The 18,380-nt window shown below is 42.2% G+C and overlaps 1 protein-coding gene across 7 annotated transcripts in view; it reads left to right on the plus strand.

The window, feature by feature from the left end:
- The window catches only part of sema4d (sema domain, immunoglobulin domain (Ig), transmembrane domain (TM) and short cytoplasmic domain, (semaphorin) 4D), a 36,946-nt gene extending 18,841 nt beyond the window's left edge, over positions 1-18,105 (plus strand). For 4 of the 7 annotated variants that reach the window (XM_018662395.2, XM_018662393.2, XM_051072923.1 and 1 more), the window contains 14 exons: positions 6,172-6,305; positions 7,163-7,308; positions 7,410-7,472; positions 7,567-7,665; positions 7,774-7,867; positions 8,045-8,161; positions 9,179-9,330; positions 10,267-10,442; positions 10,597-10,753; positions 10,842-11,064; positions 11,202-11,314; positions 11,748-11,920; positions 12,145-12,191; positions 12,624-14,797. In XM_018662395.2, coding sequence (XP_018517911.1) covers positions 6,209-6,305; positions 7,163-7,308; positions 7,410-7,472; positions 7,567-7,665; positions 7,774-7,867; positions 8,045-8,161; positions 9,179-9,330; positions 10,267-10,442; positions 10,597-10,753; positions 10,842-11,064; positions 11,202-11,314; positions 11,748-11,920; positions 12,145-12,191; positions 12,624-13,615 — 2,649 coding nt within the window. In that variant the 5' untranslated portion in view covers positions 6,172-6,208 and the 3' untranslated portion in view covers positions 13,616-14,797. Of the gene's footprint in view, positions 1-5,752; positions 6,074-6,171; positions 6,306-7,162; positions 7,309-7,409; positions 7,473-7,566; positions 7,666-7,773; positions 7,868-8,044; positions 8,162-9,178; positions 9,331-10,266; positions 10,443-10,596; positions 10,754-10,841; positions 11,065-11,201; positions 11,315-11,747; positions 11,921-12,144; positions 12,192-12,623; positions 15,016-15,981; positions 16,195-16,410; positions 16,507-17,274 lie in introns of those variants that run through there. The other 3 variants (XM_051072925.1, XM_051072924.1, XM_051072927.1) reach the window with 3 other exon arrangements.
- The last annotated feature ends 275 nt before the right edge of the window (positions 18,106-18,380 follow it).

The following is an 18,380-nucleotide window of genomic DNA, read 5'->3' on the forward strand; positions in this document are numbered from 1 at the left end:
TCTACAGATTTTCTCAATCTATTAGTTGTTTTGTCAAGTTCAGTAAGTCACCAGTGACCATTTAAAATGTCTTTTTTTTGTTGTTTTGTTATTTTGTTTTTTAATCATAAAAGACTAAGAAGAGTAGAAAATAGTGACATTTGAGAAGCTAATAACAATAAGATTGCTTTGATTTCAAATTGGTACAGATAGTTACCTATTTCTTTGAACGGTAAAGGGAATTTAAGGCCTGTACTAATACCTTTTTGTGTAGAAACAGTTAGAAGCCATAGCCGACAAGTCACAGAGAGAATCACAAGACGTAGAGCTTTAAAACAACATACAATTTGTCAAGGTTGTGTGAAGTTTGAGTCTGGTACAGACCTAAACACACCTAAAGTAGTGCCAAAAGGCTAAAGTGTCCCACGGGTGGAAAGGTGTATTTCACATTGTTAAACCTCCACTCTCTGTGAATTGTTAAAAACAAATTGCCAATAAATAAGCAGATGAGAGTTAATAACATCATGTATCACTTTTGTTAAACAATAATAAGAATTATCGTAATTTGCTAAGTCTGGTTTCCCTGGTTATAGATGGGCAGTGAGTTTTTTAAATGAATGCATCCTGTGCTTTCCTCCATAATTTGATTAAATTATGACAGTTTTATTAGAAAACCGTCCATAAAGCAGTAAATATGCTTGTGCTGCGTTATCACTGTTCCCACAGCTGGGTGGGTACTGGACAGATGGTCCTGGTGATTAAGTCGGCAGCCATACAACTAAGAAATGTGTTGTATAATTTGTATTGGAGAAGGTGGAGACACTAACTGACTTGTGCTTGTTCCAGTGAGGCTCTTAGGGACAGAAGCCTTAAAGTAGTTACACAGGAGAACAGTTTCTTCTTTTAAGTGCTGAATTGTTGGTTATATATAGACATTTACAGCACAAGTTAGTTTCACTCAGAAAAAGGTGAACAACTCAGATTAAAGTCTGTGTGCAATGCAGTATGGAAAGATCATCTTGAACTGCCAACATTGAATTGAGACATTCTTTCCACAAAATGAACTACTTAAAGCACATTTCCCATTACACATTTCCCATTTGTTTGTGTGTGGTTAGGCTCCGTTGGTATTGTAGCAATAGATGGAGCTGAAAAAGCTGCCTGTTGGCATGCTGTGGCAAAATGAAGAAGAGCATCTCTGTGCATTGATGCTGATGATGAGTGAGTACATGGAAAAGAGAGCCAGTGAGGGAAGAGAAGTGTGGGGTTGGAGATGTTGGCAGGCAGTGAATGTCCAAGTCCCTCACATCACCCTCCACCACACTCTGTATCCTCGCTATGCTCTCTGCTCACAGGATGTGGAGCTGCTTGTCTCAGCTCTCTGCAATAGAAAGGAACTGACAAGTGGTGAAGCTGGTCCTATGCGACAAGTCATGCTCACTGCTCATTGGGTCTGTAGCCTTAAATTTTATGATGCTTTTCTGTAGGGTTTTGATTAGGTTACAATGCTATGAATACATCTTGTACACCTGTTGACCTTAAAGATTGTCACTCTTTATCTCTTATTATTTTGTCTTTTACAAAAGGTCTGTTCTGCCCTGAGTAAGAAGTGGAAACAAATTTCCTTCTTTTCCATTAAAGGACCTATATGTAAGTTTTGCTATTGCTACAAAGCTAGCATTAGCATTAACAGTTGTTTACTTACAAGTCTAGAAGAAACATTGTGAGTTCAGCATCAAACTTCATTCCTTTTCTTGCCAAGTTAGTATGCTAACTAGCTAGCCCTGCCCCGGTTGGCCTGTCCCTTCATTTTCTGATAGCCACTCACTGTATTGTTCAGGCTACCCTGAATAAGTAGTGTGGCTCACATGGCGTATTCTAACCTCTTGTATTGTAAACACAATGCTTGCTGAAGCTCCTGGCAAGCAACCATCACCACCACCCGTTCCTGACAAGAAACCATGTTCGGCGACAAATCTTACAAGTACCCCCTTTAAAATCTTCTATATAAATTTACACAAATTGTTATGGAAGGTTTATAAGAAATAGTGTCGTTGTAGCAGGCTGTGTTTGTAATTCAGCAGTCATTATGGTCATGCTTGATTAGCTACCAGCGTGGGCTGAAGGGAAAAACAATAATTAGCAGGTATAGCAGCAAACCCCCTACTGAGTGGTTAAATCTGGTTACTCAGTGATTTATTACGATGATCAACTCACTCAAAATGAAATGGTTGGCACACCCCAGATGGATTTGTTTGTGTTGCACAAAGACTTAAAAGCATTTGCCACATAAAGTTGATTTACTTTTCCTCTCCTCCACTCTCCTAACACATTCAAAGTTCTTGTGCACAGATAGGCAGAGCTCCAGTTTCCCCCTCTCTGTCCTCTGTCCTCAGCGGGCAGCCTGCCAATATCTGTGCCCAGTTAACAGCGCGGTGCTGGGAACCCCAAGGCCCCAAGCAGGTGTCAACCTCCCTGCCCAGCCAAAGGAGCCGAGAGGGGAACACAAAGGGCTCAAAGAGACCTGCCAGCATGGTAACCGTCTTAAATATCCCAGGCCCAGTATGGCCACTCCTCTAAATCTCTCAGCAGCGTAGGGTAGCTGCCAGTATGCTCTATCTGCTACTGTAACACTGACTCTCAAAGGGGTTTGAAGCTTTTTTTAAGCTTTGCCCTAAATGGGGCTCAGAATGGTGAGATTGATAGAGGGCATCAGCAGTGCACAGATAGAGGGATGAGTCTCATTTGAACCTTTTATTTATGCAGTGTGCCACTAGAGGTTTTTTTTTTTTTCAAAGGACAAAAACAGAGAGAAATTTTGTCTGTTTGGGGTTTTCCTCATGGACTCAGTGTTGTTATCTCAGCCTTTCATGCTGTGTCCATGTCACCCCCTTTCTTTCTCTCTGCTTCAGTTTAACAGTTTCTGCTGCCATCATTAAATGGTTTATGGATCATCTTTACAGGATGCTTCTAGGTCCAGAGCTCATGGGCTCGTGTGATCTTTGAAAACACTGGCTTGGCTCAGGGCTCTCCTTGCGGCTAAGCTGTCCTGGCATTTAGATTGGCAAGACTGTAAAAGAACTGGATGAGAGGGAGAAGTGATGCTCTTCTTTCTCCTCCGCTCTCTGTCCTCCCTCCTTTCTCTCTCTCGCTCTGTTCATTGTTGACTACTCTGCAGTGATGATGTGGATGTGATGGGGGGGAGGAGTGGAGTGGAGTGGAGTGGAGGCTACCCTCATCTTCAGTAAACAATAGGTCCTTGTGTATTTGACCCCCTCTACAGCAGAGTGGAGTCCATGGCTAGGGCTGAAGCTGGGATGGAATTCCATCTTTCCTCAATTTAGGCAGTGGAAACCCTCACAATCCCCACCCCCCAAAACAAACTGACAACAATCCCAGCATTAAGAGGGTCATACCTCTGGGGCCATTCGTTCTCATTTACAACCAAATCAATAATCAATTATCATTCTTCCTCTTTTTCTCTAGCTGTGGTGGCCATCCATCCAGTGGCCGTCCATACGTGCTGTGCCATATGATATATCTCCCCCTTGGCTGGGTAACTGATTGTTAACCTATATTTGAGTGGAATGAGCCACAGTGGTGTTTCTAGGTCATTAAAAAGTGGTTGACAGTGATTTATCTGTTCTGTGACATTATCACTTGTTCTGTAATTTTGGTTAAAAAAGAAATAAAATAAGATGAGGATAAATGACCAGACAAAGCAGTTAAAACATTTGACAGTCTCCTTGTTATCTTGTAGTTAATTTTTATTCACTAGATTTTCCCTTGAGTCACTTGGTTGTAACTTTCAGTGAACACAGTTCTTTTCAGCAGCTTGAATGCCAGTTAAATTCATCTTACTGGGACATGGTGAGACTGCTTTTCGGTTCCAGTGAGTGAAACGTTTTATCTCAATCCTCGTCTTACAAGACATCCGATAACCTTTTATCCCCTTCTTCTTGTGACCGGTCCACCCATTTTGCGGAGGTGTTCTGCGGGTACTACTACGTCTTTTGAAAACCAGAATAACCTGTTTTGTGCCAGATCACTTTACTCTCTCTGAGAAGTGAAGGAAACCACCTGGCCAGTCAAACCCACCTTCCTTCTGCTTGTTAAGATTTCATTGGCTGTCAGTGGATGCAACATGCAGGCAGCAAATGTTTCCAACATCAATCTACACTCGTGTCTAATACTGTAAAAGCCAAATTCATTCGTTTTAAACATGAGTAAATGCAGGCTACAGAGCTGGAGTTGTGCAGACTCCTTCTAACACTGATCCTTTCACATGACTGGATCAAGAGAAAGGAAGTGCTTGAGCCTTACAATTGAATTATGTTAGTTAATCACTTTGTGAGTTAATACTATTTCAGGGTTAATAATATTTACAGAGTAAAAGAAGGTCATCAGCCCTCTGTCCATGTCAGAATGAATTTAGTTGACAGTCGTGAAAACTGACCTCAAGATAATTTTGCACACGCCCCTCCACTGCAGTGAATTTGGCAAACACAGCCTATTTTACAAGCAGGATTGAGAACAGATTTACAGATTTATTTTAATATTTTACTTAAGCTTTAAAGCTTGTGCTTTCCCCCTGGCTTTTCTGCTGACCCAAAACTGCCAACTTTAAACATGCTTTGTTTAACTGTTAAGATGTTACATATATATCTTTTTTAGATAAAAATGACTCCTAACAAAACTGACTGAAAGCATATACTTGACATTTTTTATACTTGACATGTTTTCTATTTTATAACTTGTCATGATTATTTGAGGCCGAAAACAACCAAAGGTTATTAATTAATTGTTATTACATTGCTTCTCAGAATTTCGGGGTAGATAATAGATTTTACCAGTGTACAGAATCTGTAGTGACTTGTACTGTAAAGCCAAGTGCCACAGAAAAATGCCTGGCTTTGACACCTTAAGGTTTTATTGAATATGACAACACTAGCCTCCAGAGGTGGGTCTGGATAAGTTAAACATTTACACAAATGGCACAGGGAACCCTAAGGGAGTCTTTATCAGGTACATCCTGAGCCAAATGCACCGGGAGAGATCATGACGCTCTACAAATTGGCAAATGGAGAATGACACCTGCACCTGATAAGGGCTGATAACTACCAGTAATGCTGTCATCATCAACGATCAGGATATTGTCATCGTCATGAGGCAGACAGATACACCTGTTACTTAACTTGTCTTAACAATAGTGCCATGCAGAATAACTAGTTTTTAATAAAAGGGGAGATTTTCTTTGGCCTGAGGTGCTGAGTTGTTGCGTAACGCACAACTATAAACTGAGGTTTCATGTAGCAGTTGTAAAAACACACACCTACAGTAACTACCGCTGCTAATAGAGTTTAAAAACACTCATTAATTTGCATATTAGAGTGTCATAACAGCTGCGTGTGTGTATTTTTGTGCTTGATACAAACTAGAGTTTGATTTTCTGCTGCTCTATGTCACATTAGTTCAGGACCTCGTCATGTGCTGCATCCCTCGCTCCTCGCTGCCCCCGCCCCCCTGGATCTCCACACCCAACTGTTTTCCTGCTTTGTTATTTAACCTTACATTTCTGAAAGACTTCCTAAAGCACCCAGTCAGTTACAAGATAGCCTTTAGATGCTCTGCCTTTAGACTGAACGTATGAAAATTGCAAATGGCTTTGTTGTTTCTCAACACCGAGTGAGAGTTTACTTCCTGTTTTGCAATATATGGAGTGAAGTACCTGCTGATTCATGGGCATGAAGGAGAAAGGACATGAGTAGCATTAGTTCCTGATGTACAGATGACTCCTGTGGAGCCCGGCTGACTGTTGGGTACACTATTCCTTTTTTCATATGAGAAATATTATCTGTATTTCACATGTGAAAACCTGAATTTGACATGTATTTCTATTTTAAAAGTTTTTTTTATATTGCACGGTTTCTGTCCAAAAGATCATCTGTCACTGATTTTATTCAAATGCATGTGACATGCTGCACAAACCGCGATACAAAAGAGGATGAATCAGACCTGCCAGCTTTTGGTATGAGGGAAGTGGATTTGACGCCTGTCGCCTTTCAGTATCTGTGCTGCACGATAAGATCAGGCTGTGAGGAACTCGGTCATTTCTACATCCCTGTAAAAAGCTTTCTCTGTGTTTTAGTGCGTCACTTTACTTTTGTCTGTGTCTGGTGTGTTTCTTTGCAGAGGAAACTTTACAGTTCCAAAGTTGTCAGAGTCTAATATGGGATTTGGCGTGCTGGGAGTTTTCCTGGGGCTGCTGCTGGAGGTCTCTACCCACGGACCCCATGCTGTGCCCAGAACTTCCTGGAGACACCAAGGTAAGGTTTAATGTACACAATACTGTATAGATGTCATATACACATAGACTGTAGTAATATATCTGAGCTTTCTTTTGACTCGGTCTGTGACTCAAGGTTCACAGTAGATGGCTTGGTTACACCTCTGTTGTTGATTTATCTCAACAGACCCTCAGTCTCACCACATTTACTGTCAGGCAGAAGTTGTGTTTGCACACTGCTGTTTACATAAATAGCTCCAGTAACTCAGTTGCTCTGTGAGAATCAGTACAGCTTCAACTCTTAACAAAGTGTCTCCACTTGCTGTGGCACAGTCACTGTTGCAGTCAGTCAGTCAGTGAGGGTATTTGCTTTCATCATTGTGGCGTTAATGTCCAGGCACCTGCAACCCGAACCCACTTGCACCTGGCACAACCAAAGCCATCCAAACACAAACTCTGCACTAGGTTTGCCACCATCGCCACACACAGAACAACAAGAGATACACTCACATAATGCCAATGTGTCATAATTAGAAAGGCAAAAACTTGTGTCCTAAACATCTTTGTTCGAGGGTTCAGCCTCCACAGTAATCAAAGTTGTGTTTTGGCGGTTGTAACCTCCATACTACATGTGTCACCTTTGTTGACATTGTTGGTATTTTCTGGTGTACCCCTTGATTGTGACGTTTAAAGTGAATCCAAACAGTCCTGGACCATGAAACCAAAACAACTAGCTGAAAGGCAGTAAAACACATTGTCACTTGGTCTACTTTAATACAAAAATATTGATCATAGCAGCTTTAAATCAAACTCTTCAATACTGTTGAATACAGATTTTAGCATGTTTAGCTTATGGTCGTTTTTGATGCTCAAGTAACGTGACACTTCTGTGCTCAGATTTAGATCTGATGGAGTTTTCAGAGCCTGGGATCTTCAACTACTCTACGTTGTTGCTGAATGAGAAGAGGGATGCACTGTATGTGGGAGCCAGGGAGGCCATCTTTGAGCTCAGCAAGAAGAATGTGACTGTCAGAAACAACAAGGTATCAAAATACAGAAAAGATCTGTAACTAAATGAGATAAAAATAAAATATTATTTAATTAATTGATTAATATATAAATCATCTTTTTCAACCATTTTAAGGTTGAATGGACAGTTGCAGAAAGCCCCATGATGATGTGCACACTTAAAGGAAAATCAAAAGAGGTCAGTCTTAACCTATATGGTGTCAGAATAACTATTTCTAGAATAATATTGAAATAAATGTATTTTAATTTGTTTTTTAAATGCTTCTTACCAGAGGGATTGTCTAAACTACATTCGAGTGCTCCAACTCGTAGACGACGAGCAGCTGTATGTCTGTGGCACATATGCCTTTCAACCTCAGTGTGATTACTTGGTAGGTTACATGCTCAGTCCCTCCTTTACTGGGAACACCACACTGTACAAATAAATATGTTTTGGCTTGCCAGCAACTTTAAACTGGACATTTAATCTCCTCTGACAGAACCTTGCTGACTTTTCATTGAATGGCCGACCTGAAGATGGCAGGGGAAAATGCTCCTTTGACCCCTCACAAAGCTTTACCACTGTCATGGTTGGTGAGTTGAGGCCAGTTTTATCTAATTTCCCTGAGAGCTCTTTTGGTTGTTAGCCTGTGCTAAAATGCATAATAATCCTCAATAATCTCTTTTTTTGGGTGGGGGGAGCGTGGAAAATGGACTCACTGGACAATAAATAGCTTTTTTTTCTTAATTCGTTGTCTGCTTTTCTATCAGATGGAGCGCTGTACTCAGGAACAGCTTATAACTTCTTAGGCAGTGAACCAATCATTTCCAGATACTCTCCACACCAGTCCCTGTTAAGGACAGAGTACTCCACATCATGGCTCAATGGTGAGTTGGAACAATATATGAACATCTTGAATTGATTTAAAGGTTGTGAGGAGAGCATTTAATTTTTTTTTTTTTTCCAAAGCATAGAAAAAGAGATGTCGCAAGCCAATCCCAAGTTGACCTGGACACATTTTAATGGATGCATATCAGCTAACATAAAGCCTATTATAGTCCGCCTCAGCGTGCTTAGTGTTACAGCACTGCAGCACTTTAAAACATCCAACTGTGCGAGCATTTCACTCATGTGCAAGTGAAAATGTGAAAAATTATTTGGCCTAAGTTCTGAGATCTGCAAAATGCTCAGATGGCAACAAATCTTTTGCAGTTGTTGTAGTGTACAAAACATGCAGGTAGCAGGTTCTTATTTTTTGCTGCAGCTGACTGTTGCCTTCACTGGTTTAAATGACAAATGTTACTGGCAGCAAGTCATAATTACTGTTAATTGTGTGAGTAATTTGACAGCATGCCAAAATTAAGCTTGTCTGTTGTGAGATTACAGCGCTGTCTGTGAGGGTAGAAGCTCCACTCTGTATCACCTCTGTGCAATTGTGAGTGGAGTGTTTTTTTTAGAGTGAGACATGTTCATTCTCTCAGTTATACTTTCATTCATAACTTAGCAATAATTTAAGCTTATTAACTTAATAGTTAATTAGAAATGTCAGTATTTGGAGTACTTTGAAAAATTAGGTGTCAGATTCTGTTCTTTAATTCAGTCAGATACATATTTAATCACATTTGGATAACTCTTAAGTATTGGATTGGACTCTAAATCAGCAGGGACCAACTGCTGGGAAAAAAAGAACTTGGATCGGGATCAGGGTCAAACAAAACTTGACTGGGACATCCCTAAGGTCTAGTTTTTAGGGTTGAAAAAGGTTCTAAAGATTTCTGCTAAATGATCTGTAATAGCACCTGTAGGAACAGGAATACAATGAGGCTTTCACAATAACAGATCAGTTGTCTTAGTCCCTATAGACCCTGTTACCGACACCTCTCTCCTGTCTCTTTTCCTCACAGAGCCCAGTTTTGTTTATGCCGACGTAATCAGAGAAGGGAGAAACAGAGCATATGGTGAGGACGACAAAATCTATTACTTCTTCACGGAGGTGTCAGTGGAGTACGAATTTTTTGGCAAGCTGCTCATCCCCAGGGTGGCGCGCGTCTGTAAGGTCAGTACACGTCATGTACCATCTGTACATACCAGCAGCATCCGTCTCTAGCCCTTATCTTTCCATTGTCTGTATGTTTGCATTTTTCCGCTTGGAGTCATCTCCTCGTTTTTTTATCTTGTATCTCTTTTCTTGACCTAGCCTGAGCCCATGTCATAGCGTAAATCAGCTTAAGGTAGTTAGGAAATTTTGTTATTTGTTGAGTCATGCACAGCCCACATGGACACCTGAAATACCACTGGGGCGGCATGTGTTAGACAAGAACAAAACTTCCTACATATGACATTACATTGTAAACAGAAAACAAAAATGTTCCCTCCCTAAAATATAACTCAGGACAACTCCAGTCAGCACATAAATAGCAATAAAGTACAAAAAGGACACTCACATAAATCACATATCATAGACAGCCTTTCCCCTTCACGGAGACCACATAGCTGAACAGAGGAGTGTGCCCCAACATCTCTGACTTTTAGTGAAATTCATATTTGCATAAGGTTCTACACTGTAGTTGTTTTTCATGAAGCAATATGACCATTTTTCCTCCTACATTACTCTCTCCGTGCATTGTAATTGTTACACTGTAACCTTTCTGGAAAATAAAATATAAGTGAGTTATACAAAACTGAGATCTCAGCTCACCAATCCAGGGATGTCAGTGCTAACACTGTCCCATTTACAGGTATGTCCTGCCAAATTATCTCGCTTTTAAAGGTTCCTTTCCTTTCTCGTGACTGATGGCTAAAACTGGTGGAAACCTTTGAACTCTGAACACCTCTACCTCTGGTCATACAGTTTGGATGTTCCCCCAAAAGCCAGAAGCTTAATCTGAAATAGGACACATCAGCTAATTTTATTATGTTATCAAAGTGCTACTTTCATACACCTACCATTCCCTCTTTTTTCCTGCCTAATGTCTTCTATATCACACCACAGGGCGACCTTGGGGGGCAGCGCACTCTGCAAAAGAAATGGACATCCTTTCTAAAAGCCAAACTTGTGTGCTCCATGCCTGAGCTCAACTTTGTCTTCAACGTCGTGCACGATGTCTTCATCCTGAAGGAGTCAGACTGGAGGGACACCGTCATCTACGGCGTCTTTACCTCCCAGTGGTCAGTGATTTGAAGATCTTGAGAAGGGGATCAGTTGGGACCAGGAAAGGGAAAAAGTGTTGTATTGCAATATAATATAATGCAGGTCTTTTAAATTCATTTCTGTTCTCTCCCTTGTTTCTCTCCCAACTCCATTATCACCCTCGTCCCCCAGGGGTAATGTGGGCCTGTCAGCTGTGTGTGCCTATAACATGACTGCAGTGGAAGATGTCTTCTCCAAGGGCAAGTACATGCAGAAGGCCACAGTGGAGCAGTCCCACACTAAGTGGGTGCGGTACAATGGCATCACTCCTTCCCCACGTCCTGGAGCAGTAAGTCCTTTCTCTGTCTAGAATAACTTACATCATACTGCACTTATAGTGGATGTGAATATACGTTGTAATCTTTTTCCTCCACCAGTGTATTAACAACGTGATGCGACAACAGAACATTACCAGCTCTCTCCACCTGCCAGACAAGACCCTTCAGTTTGTTAAGGACCACCCCCTGCTGGAGGATCCCATCCTGCCCATCGGCAACGGGCCTCGCCTCATCACCAAAGACGTCAACTACACTCAGATCGTTGTAGAGAGGGTCCGAGCGCTCGACGGGAACATTTATGATGTGATCTTCACTGGAACAGGTTAAAAACCCATCAGTTATTGATGTTAATTTGAGATACAAACCACTATAAATAAGGATATCCTTATATTAGCCCCTGATGAGTCATTTTAAGTATATATGTGCTGGTGCAGGCATTTTACCATTTTTCATTTTTAGATAAGGGAGTCCTGCACAAGTCAGTGGTGTTTGAAGGAGACGTTCACATTGTGGAAGAGATCCAGCTCCTGAAGAACCAAGAGCCCATCAAGAACTTACTGCTGTCCTCAGAGGTCAGTAACATTTGTGCAAAGACACGACTGCAGCTCAAAAAATAGATAATATATTTTCAGCTCACAGAAGACCACGACATCATGTCTGTGCGGTGAGTGTGTGAGAGATGTGATAGCTCTGCTGTGAAAAGGCCACGATGGGAAGTTACCAAGAAGACGACACAACTGTCAAAAGCAAAACCAACAGTTCCTCTAAAACTGAAGAGACTGCATTTTATTTTTTGCTGTAGCATGTATTTGTGGTTGTCTAGAGTTTGCATCACAACTTTTACAGACAGCAGTATTGATGATTTTAGTGATGTGTAAACTTGTCTTATGTGTGTTTGAGCATTCATGTTTGTAGCCAGAGTTCTTAATAAATTGTGTTTTTTATGTGAAAGTTTTTGCACCCTCTCTGTGGCATGTTCATGTCAACAACCTCCTGCTTCCACAGACACGATCCCTGTATGCCGGCTCAGACTGGGGCGTCGTCCAGTCACCCACAGCCTTCTGCAGCAGGTATCCGTCCTGCAGCGACTGTGTCCTGGCACGAGACCCCCACTGCGCCTGGGACCGTCACACCTCTGCCTGCGTCAATATCCTTGATGCTCCCAACCAACGATCCAGGTAATCAACATTCTATCACTCGACCTATCGCTCTCTCTTTCTACATACCAACACTCCAGTCATGCATTACACTGGTTATCCAAAGCAAAACCACCAGCGAGACACATCCTTGTCGATACTCCATCCAGTTTGACCTGCTTTACTGTCTCAGACTAGATATTTCTTCACGTAAGGCTGGCTGCATATTTCAGGCTCATTAAAATAATGCTTGTTTGTTTTTGCAGGAAGTTAATCCAGAACCTGAATGGTGACGCAGACAAGTGTCCTACAGGTAGGCTGCAACATGCTCACATACAGATGCTCACAGAAGCTGGTGAGAGCAACAGTATCAGTGCTTACTCTGTATCCCAGATGATAACACTATCTTAATACTACAAAGCTATGAATGTTTTCATTCTTGAGCTGGTAGTAGATAGTTGAGCTGAGTGAAACAATGAATGTCTCTACCTCCTTAGCCACTTTATCACTTTATAGGACTGTTTGTGAAAATCTCCTTAGGTTAAAACAACTTGGAAGCAACAGTAGTCCCAGAATACTGTCAAGTAAACAGAATTTGGTAAAGAAATAATGAAATATTTGATTCTATTAATATTGCCCAGTCCAGAATATAAACCTTTCTTCTCTCATCAACATCTGTTCTAAGCAGGATACACAAAACCTGTCACTAGATAAGTGATTATTCTCTCTCTGTTCTGCCTCACAGTGCCAGGTCTGTCTCTGAAGGACTACCAGCATGTGACAGTGAAACCGGGGAGCTCTGTTGAGCTGCCGTGCCTGGTACACTCCAACCTAGCCCAGGTGATGTGGAAATCCAACAGCTCGGTTCTCACCGAGGCCTCTCGCTTCCACCTCATAGGCGAAAATGGTCTCCTTATTTACAGCGTGGCTCCAGAGGATCAAGGTCACTACGAGTGCTGGTCTGTGGAATGGGCCCCCGCCGTCGGAAAGAACTTCAGCCGCCTCCTGGCCGGATACATCCTCAGTCTGGATCTCCCGCCCAGACCGCCACAGCAGGCGGGTCACGTGACCACCACCCTCAGCAACCAGGAGACATCTAGCACACATACCGCTGAAGGTAATGTTGAGACAGACAGAGACCCACTAACTTCAGCCCTTGCCCCTCCCAGCTTCACAGCCACAGTCCTGTTCACCTCCCCACCCCAGACTGACTCATCACTAACCCCACCCCCCAGCAGCACAATCAAATTCCAGCCAAAACATCTTCCAAGCTCCAATGCTCCCCGCCCAGACAGCCGGGACCCAGCAGCCGAGTATTTGCAGCACAACAACAGCATTGCCCTCCTCTTCCTCTTCCTCCTGTTCTTCCTCCTCTTCTTGGCTGCACTGGCCTACAACTGCTACATGCAGTACCTCCCGGCTCCCTGCCTGCGCATGCGAGCCGCTCTGCTGGGCAGTCACAAGAGCACCCATCAGCCCGAGTACCGGGCCTGTGAGGCAGGTCTGATGGAAGCACCGGCAAGCGACAAAATCAACATGACGGAGCAGCCAACGCAGAACGGCAGCCAAACCACCCAAAACCTGCGGGCGCTCCGCGACACCGGGTACGAGACCGAGCCGGAGTGCGGCAACGGCCGGATCCCTTCTCACAGCTTCGGGGACGACAGCCCGTCCCAGGAGAAACCCTTCGATGTGGACTGTGAATCTCAGCCCATCCAGTTCGCAGACGCAGATTAACCTTACTGCTAGTCACAAGCCTCTGATCTGCTTCTGTCTCTCAGCACAGAGACGATTTATAAGGGGGTCACGCTCTTGCTTCGTATTCCCACGACTTGCAAGTCTAAGTGGCGTCCTCTATATGGAAGTACATTCAGTGTACAGCATCGAGTGGTTTAATCATTACGAGGCTTAAGTCAGGCGTCCCACCTGCCTGTAGAGATTTAACTCCTGCTGTCTGATTTAGGGCTTTTGATGTTAAAGCAAAACTGTACTCATGAAAGCTGCACCCTCTTAGGCTTAGTCCAGCAAGTAAAGCTATTCCTTAAATTCCAAACTGGAAACATTGTTTACCAAATTGGTAAGTTACTGTGATGTTTTCCAAATTGGAATCATGTTTTTGTACAGCCTGGGTGGATCTCTTAAAGCTTTTTGCGTCTTTTTTTTTCTTTTTCAAAGCAATGTGTTGGCTATTGGACTTGGGTAAATGCTTCAACATTACAGTGATTTCTCAGGGAAGATTTGCTCAGTACGTTGTAGCCTTGCGTTGTTGTACAGTGTTGCCATCTGCAGCACCTAGTATGTGGGCCTTAATCTCACCCAGTGAGGTGGCAGTGTAGGGCTTGAAGGTCAGAAAGAGAGAGAAAAACGTGGAATAAATCAAACCACTGTGTTCTGTAGAGTCGTCCTGAATGACAATGTCAAATCTCTGTATTTTTTTTTTTTTCTCCTCCCTGTGACATGGACATTCCTACACGAATACAACTCTCGAGGTCCTGTGTATTAACCTCTACTAGTCAACCTCCCTTATGTGGTTTGTTAACAACAGAAATATGTGCAGTGTGACATCAGTCATCACTTATTGTTTTTCTAAAACAGCCCTGGAAACAATCTGAAGTATTTTTTATATTATTTTTATTAAGTCCTCAGTTTTAGAACATTTGAAGAGAATTATTATTTAAGATGAGTCACAGCTGTGGTAATATCATTTTGTCCATTGTGTAAGTAGTTGTAATTTTCCTCTTTTGTTTTTATTTCATTTTATTTATTGCAGCAATTTGGTTTTCAGACCCTAGCCCTCATTCATTAGTCTTCCCTTTGTCTGTTTTGCATGTCCTCCCTGGTTTAGATTTCCTATTTTCCTCAACGCTCTCTTTTTTCCACCACTCCCTCCCTCACAGCCTCCTCTCCTGTCGACACTTCATCTCCCATGTCCTCCTCTGGAAGTAGCACTCCCTCTGCCCTCCCCTCTTCCTCCTCCTCTTCATCCTCTTCCTCCTCCTCCTCCTCCTCCTCCTCTGCCGTGCCCCACAGCGTGGAGGCTCGGGAGGCAGAGGTGAGACTTTTGCCTCCCCTGCTGAAGGACCAGGCCTGGGGGGTTCACGCCCAGGAGGCCTTCCTCCTCTTCTGCCTCGCCTTGGGTGAGTGGTGCCTCTGACAATGACTCAGCTCACATCCCCCCAAAACCAAACTATCCCCCTTACTCAGTTTGGAAATCACCTTTCTTAACCCTCCTTTTTTCTCTATGTCTTTATTTATCACTCATTCTCTCATTTCTACTCCTTGCATGCCACCATTTCCAAAAAGACAGAAACTAATCAGGAGTGTGTGTGTGTGTGTGTTTCTAGATTTGCTTACAACCAGCCTGCCCTTTGCTTTAAGGTGTCTGACTCACAGAATAGAGCTCATCTCCAATTCAGGGGGCTCGAAAGATGCCTGTATCATGAATGAATGTTTAAAAAGACAAAGCTGGGATTCAGTTGTCTCACAGCTCTCAATTCTGTGTCAATGAAAGGATCAATTTAATGCATGTTATTGTGTAACAAGTCTGACATGAAAAATGTAAAAATCTAGACATGGGTCCTTCTCATCCAGGGTGTTGAGAATCTCTCCTCAGAACAAATTATTATAGGTTTAGTTGTCTTACATCTCAAACTTTCAATTTTTGTGCCTGTAAACAAGTGTAAATATATTTGTATATATGGAAAAATCTCTTTGAAGATGTACAGAAATCTAGGGGACATTTTGGGACTGTTGCTCTTGGTAGGGAGGCTAAATAAATCTTGTCAAATGTTTTCAACACTGGCTTGTTTTTCTTAAGTTTTTGACCTCAGTCATTTCTTGTATTTTTAAATACTATATATGTTTCAAAACTGCAAATAAAATGGAGATAAATTTTTAAAACCGTTACAAAAAACAGCATTAAATAAGATCAGAACCCAACAATATGAGCTTAAGCTACACTCAAACAATGAATCTAGAATTGTTAAACAGCACAAATGGACCTCTCAAAGGCAAGTATTCCCATCTCATGTACCGCACCTCTATGTGGAGTGTCCATGTCTCGACCGTCATGGGTCAACATGAGGTCCGATTCTGTCCCTCAGGTCCCAGTGATGTCCACATTCACTGGCTGATAAACGGACACAGCCTGGACACCCCCATAATGGAGTACCGTTGGCCACTGGGTCAGAGCGGGGTACTAGTGAGCAGCTGGCTCCGAGAGGGGCCGCTGCTCAAGGACGCCCGCTACCACTGCGTCGCTGAGGCCAGCACGGGAAATGACATGTCTGAAGTGGACATCCACCTCAGTATTGGAGGTATTTGGTGTTGAGTGGCTGTAACAGTGTCCAGTGTGCAGAACATGTGTTTTTGATGAATACCTATTAGGATCTGCAAAATTGCATTGTGATCACTGTCATGCATGTAGAGTGGTAATACAGTGCCAAGACCAGGCCCTGGGAATGGTTGTTCAGAAGTCCAGAAATGGATATTTGTGATGGTTTATATCCGTAAAAGATGTTGTTATTTGACAGATGATGAGAGCATTCCATCCAGGGATTTGAACCAGTGGAGAGGTGCACTCACAGAGCATGAGCAACTGCTAAAAAGATGGGAAAAGGCCTGGGTAGGTCTGTGTTCTCGCATGCGAATGTGCTTTCTCTCGATCTCATAAACGGATATTGTGCAGTTGCCTGGATTGTCTTACATCATACACACCAGTTTTAACCTGCTCTGCATGTTGGGCTTAAGGCAAGAGGTTTGAACTCATCCTGCATTAGAGAGGTGCAAAGTCCAGTAAGCTACACAAAGCCAGATGATTTATTTCCACGAAATTTGATTGTTGCAGAATTCAGCCAATGATCTTTATTTCAGTGTTTACCACAGTCTGAATAAAGTGTTTGCAAACTTCAAAGTACACTTACTGAGCTAATTCAATTACTTGCTGTTCCTGCAGCTTTCTTGATTCATATTTAACTTCATTGCATTTAACTACATGACTGTACCACATGATCTATTAACCACATCATGTATAAAACACCTATATGTTGCTTTACAAGGATTATTAAGTAGATTTCTCCAAAAATGCATGCACAAGTCTTCACAAAACTTCTTGAACTTCTTATTTGTAGCAAGTTGTTGGTCCTGTTAATACAGATTTGATTCTACCTCACTTTTCTTTCTCCTATCTCTACAATTTTAGGTTCACATTGGTTTGCATGTTCCATCAGTTGAAATACTACTAAATACTGATAAAATAGGACATGGCAGTAGTTTCTCATAGAATAAGTGCATTTAATGAGATTTAAATACGTTAAACTAATCAAATCCTTAAAATGTCTTTCATATTTACATCCTCCTCTACTTGTGCAGTACAACTCTTGTGTTTCCCTCCACAGGAAAGCTGTGATGGCCACTGAGTCCCGTGAAGATGTCATGAGCTTCACTTGTGTTGGCTGAATCTAGGCGTGAGCGCGGTCCTCAGCCCGGGTGGACCACATTTCTGACACTGAAACGATCATGAACAGCTCGATATATACAAAAGTGTCCCGGTGTCACTTCTTATATAGCAGTTTGATGGACCGCAAAGCGAAAGAGTTCACAACACCTGCCTTGTGCAGGGGCTCACACCTGGTTGTGATGACGGACGGTGCTGGGACTCCACGAGGAGATGAAGCTCATTGGTTGCCTCGGTCTGTGGACGTGCGGGCTGCCCTTCTACAAAAATTTATTTCTATTTTTATTGATGAACATCCTGAAAGCAGTGCTTGTATGGAACAATAAAACCAGTGGTATGTGAAAAGCACTTATAAATGTTCGTAGATGATGCAGCATCTGTGACACATCAGGCCTGTTTGTAGTGATTTATTTGCTTTCCAAAGCCTCTGTTTGACCCTTCACAGCTACCTTGCAGTTTGAAATTTTCACTTGAGATTATACAGCATCTTTAATCTTTATTGGGCAGTTTTTTTCTTCTTCCAGAGTCAAAGCCAAAGGATTTGATTTCATTTGATTACTGGTCTTATCAACCACAGTATACCTTTTATGTTTGACATTTAGTAAGATTCTATTACCCAATGTGAAATTCAGATTAAGTCACAGCATCCAAAAGGACTTAAATCCCAGAATGGCTTTGGACTGCACCTTCCTGCTTTCTGTCTGCAGTTAGTTTTCTTCACATTATGACTACCTACTTGCCTTTGAAACTGAATTAAATGGATCTCGTCTCATCTGATGATTTATATTGATTTAAACGTCAGCGCAACACATTTTTGTCATATTTGAAATAAGGACATCACTATTGATATCAGATGGTAAGCAAATTATTACTCCCACAGGATCAAACTGGAATGGCACAGTGACATGTCAGCTGTTTTCCACAGGAACACTTTCTACCATCTGAATTATTAACCAGCCTCTACCAAGCACTTCTTCTTGGAAAGCCAGTTATGATATTTACAGAGGTAATACAGAGGTAATAGTTTTCTTATCCAAAAATATATTT

Source organism: Lates calcarifer, linkage group LG9, assembly GCF_001640805.2.
Source record: "Lates calcarifer isolate ASB-BC8 linkage group LG9, TLL_Latcal_v3, whole genome shotgun sequence".
NCBI lineage: Eukaryota > Metazoa > Chordata > Actinopteri > Centropomidae > Lates > Lates calcarifer.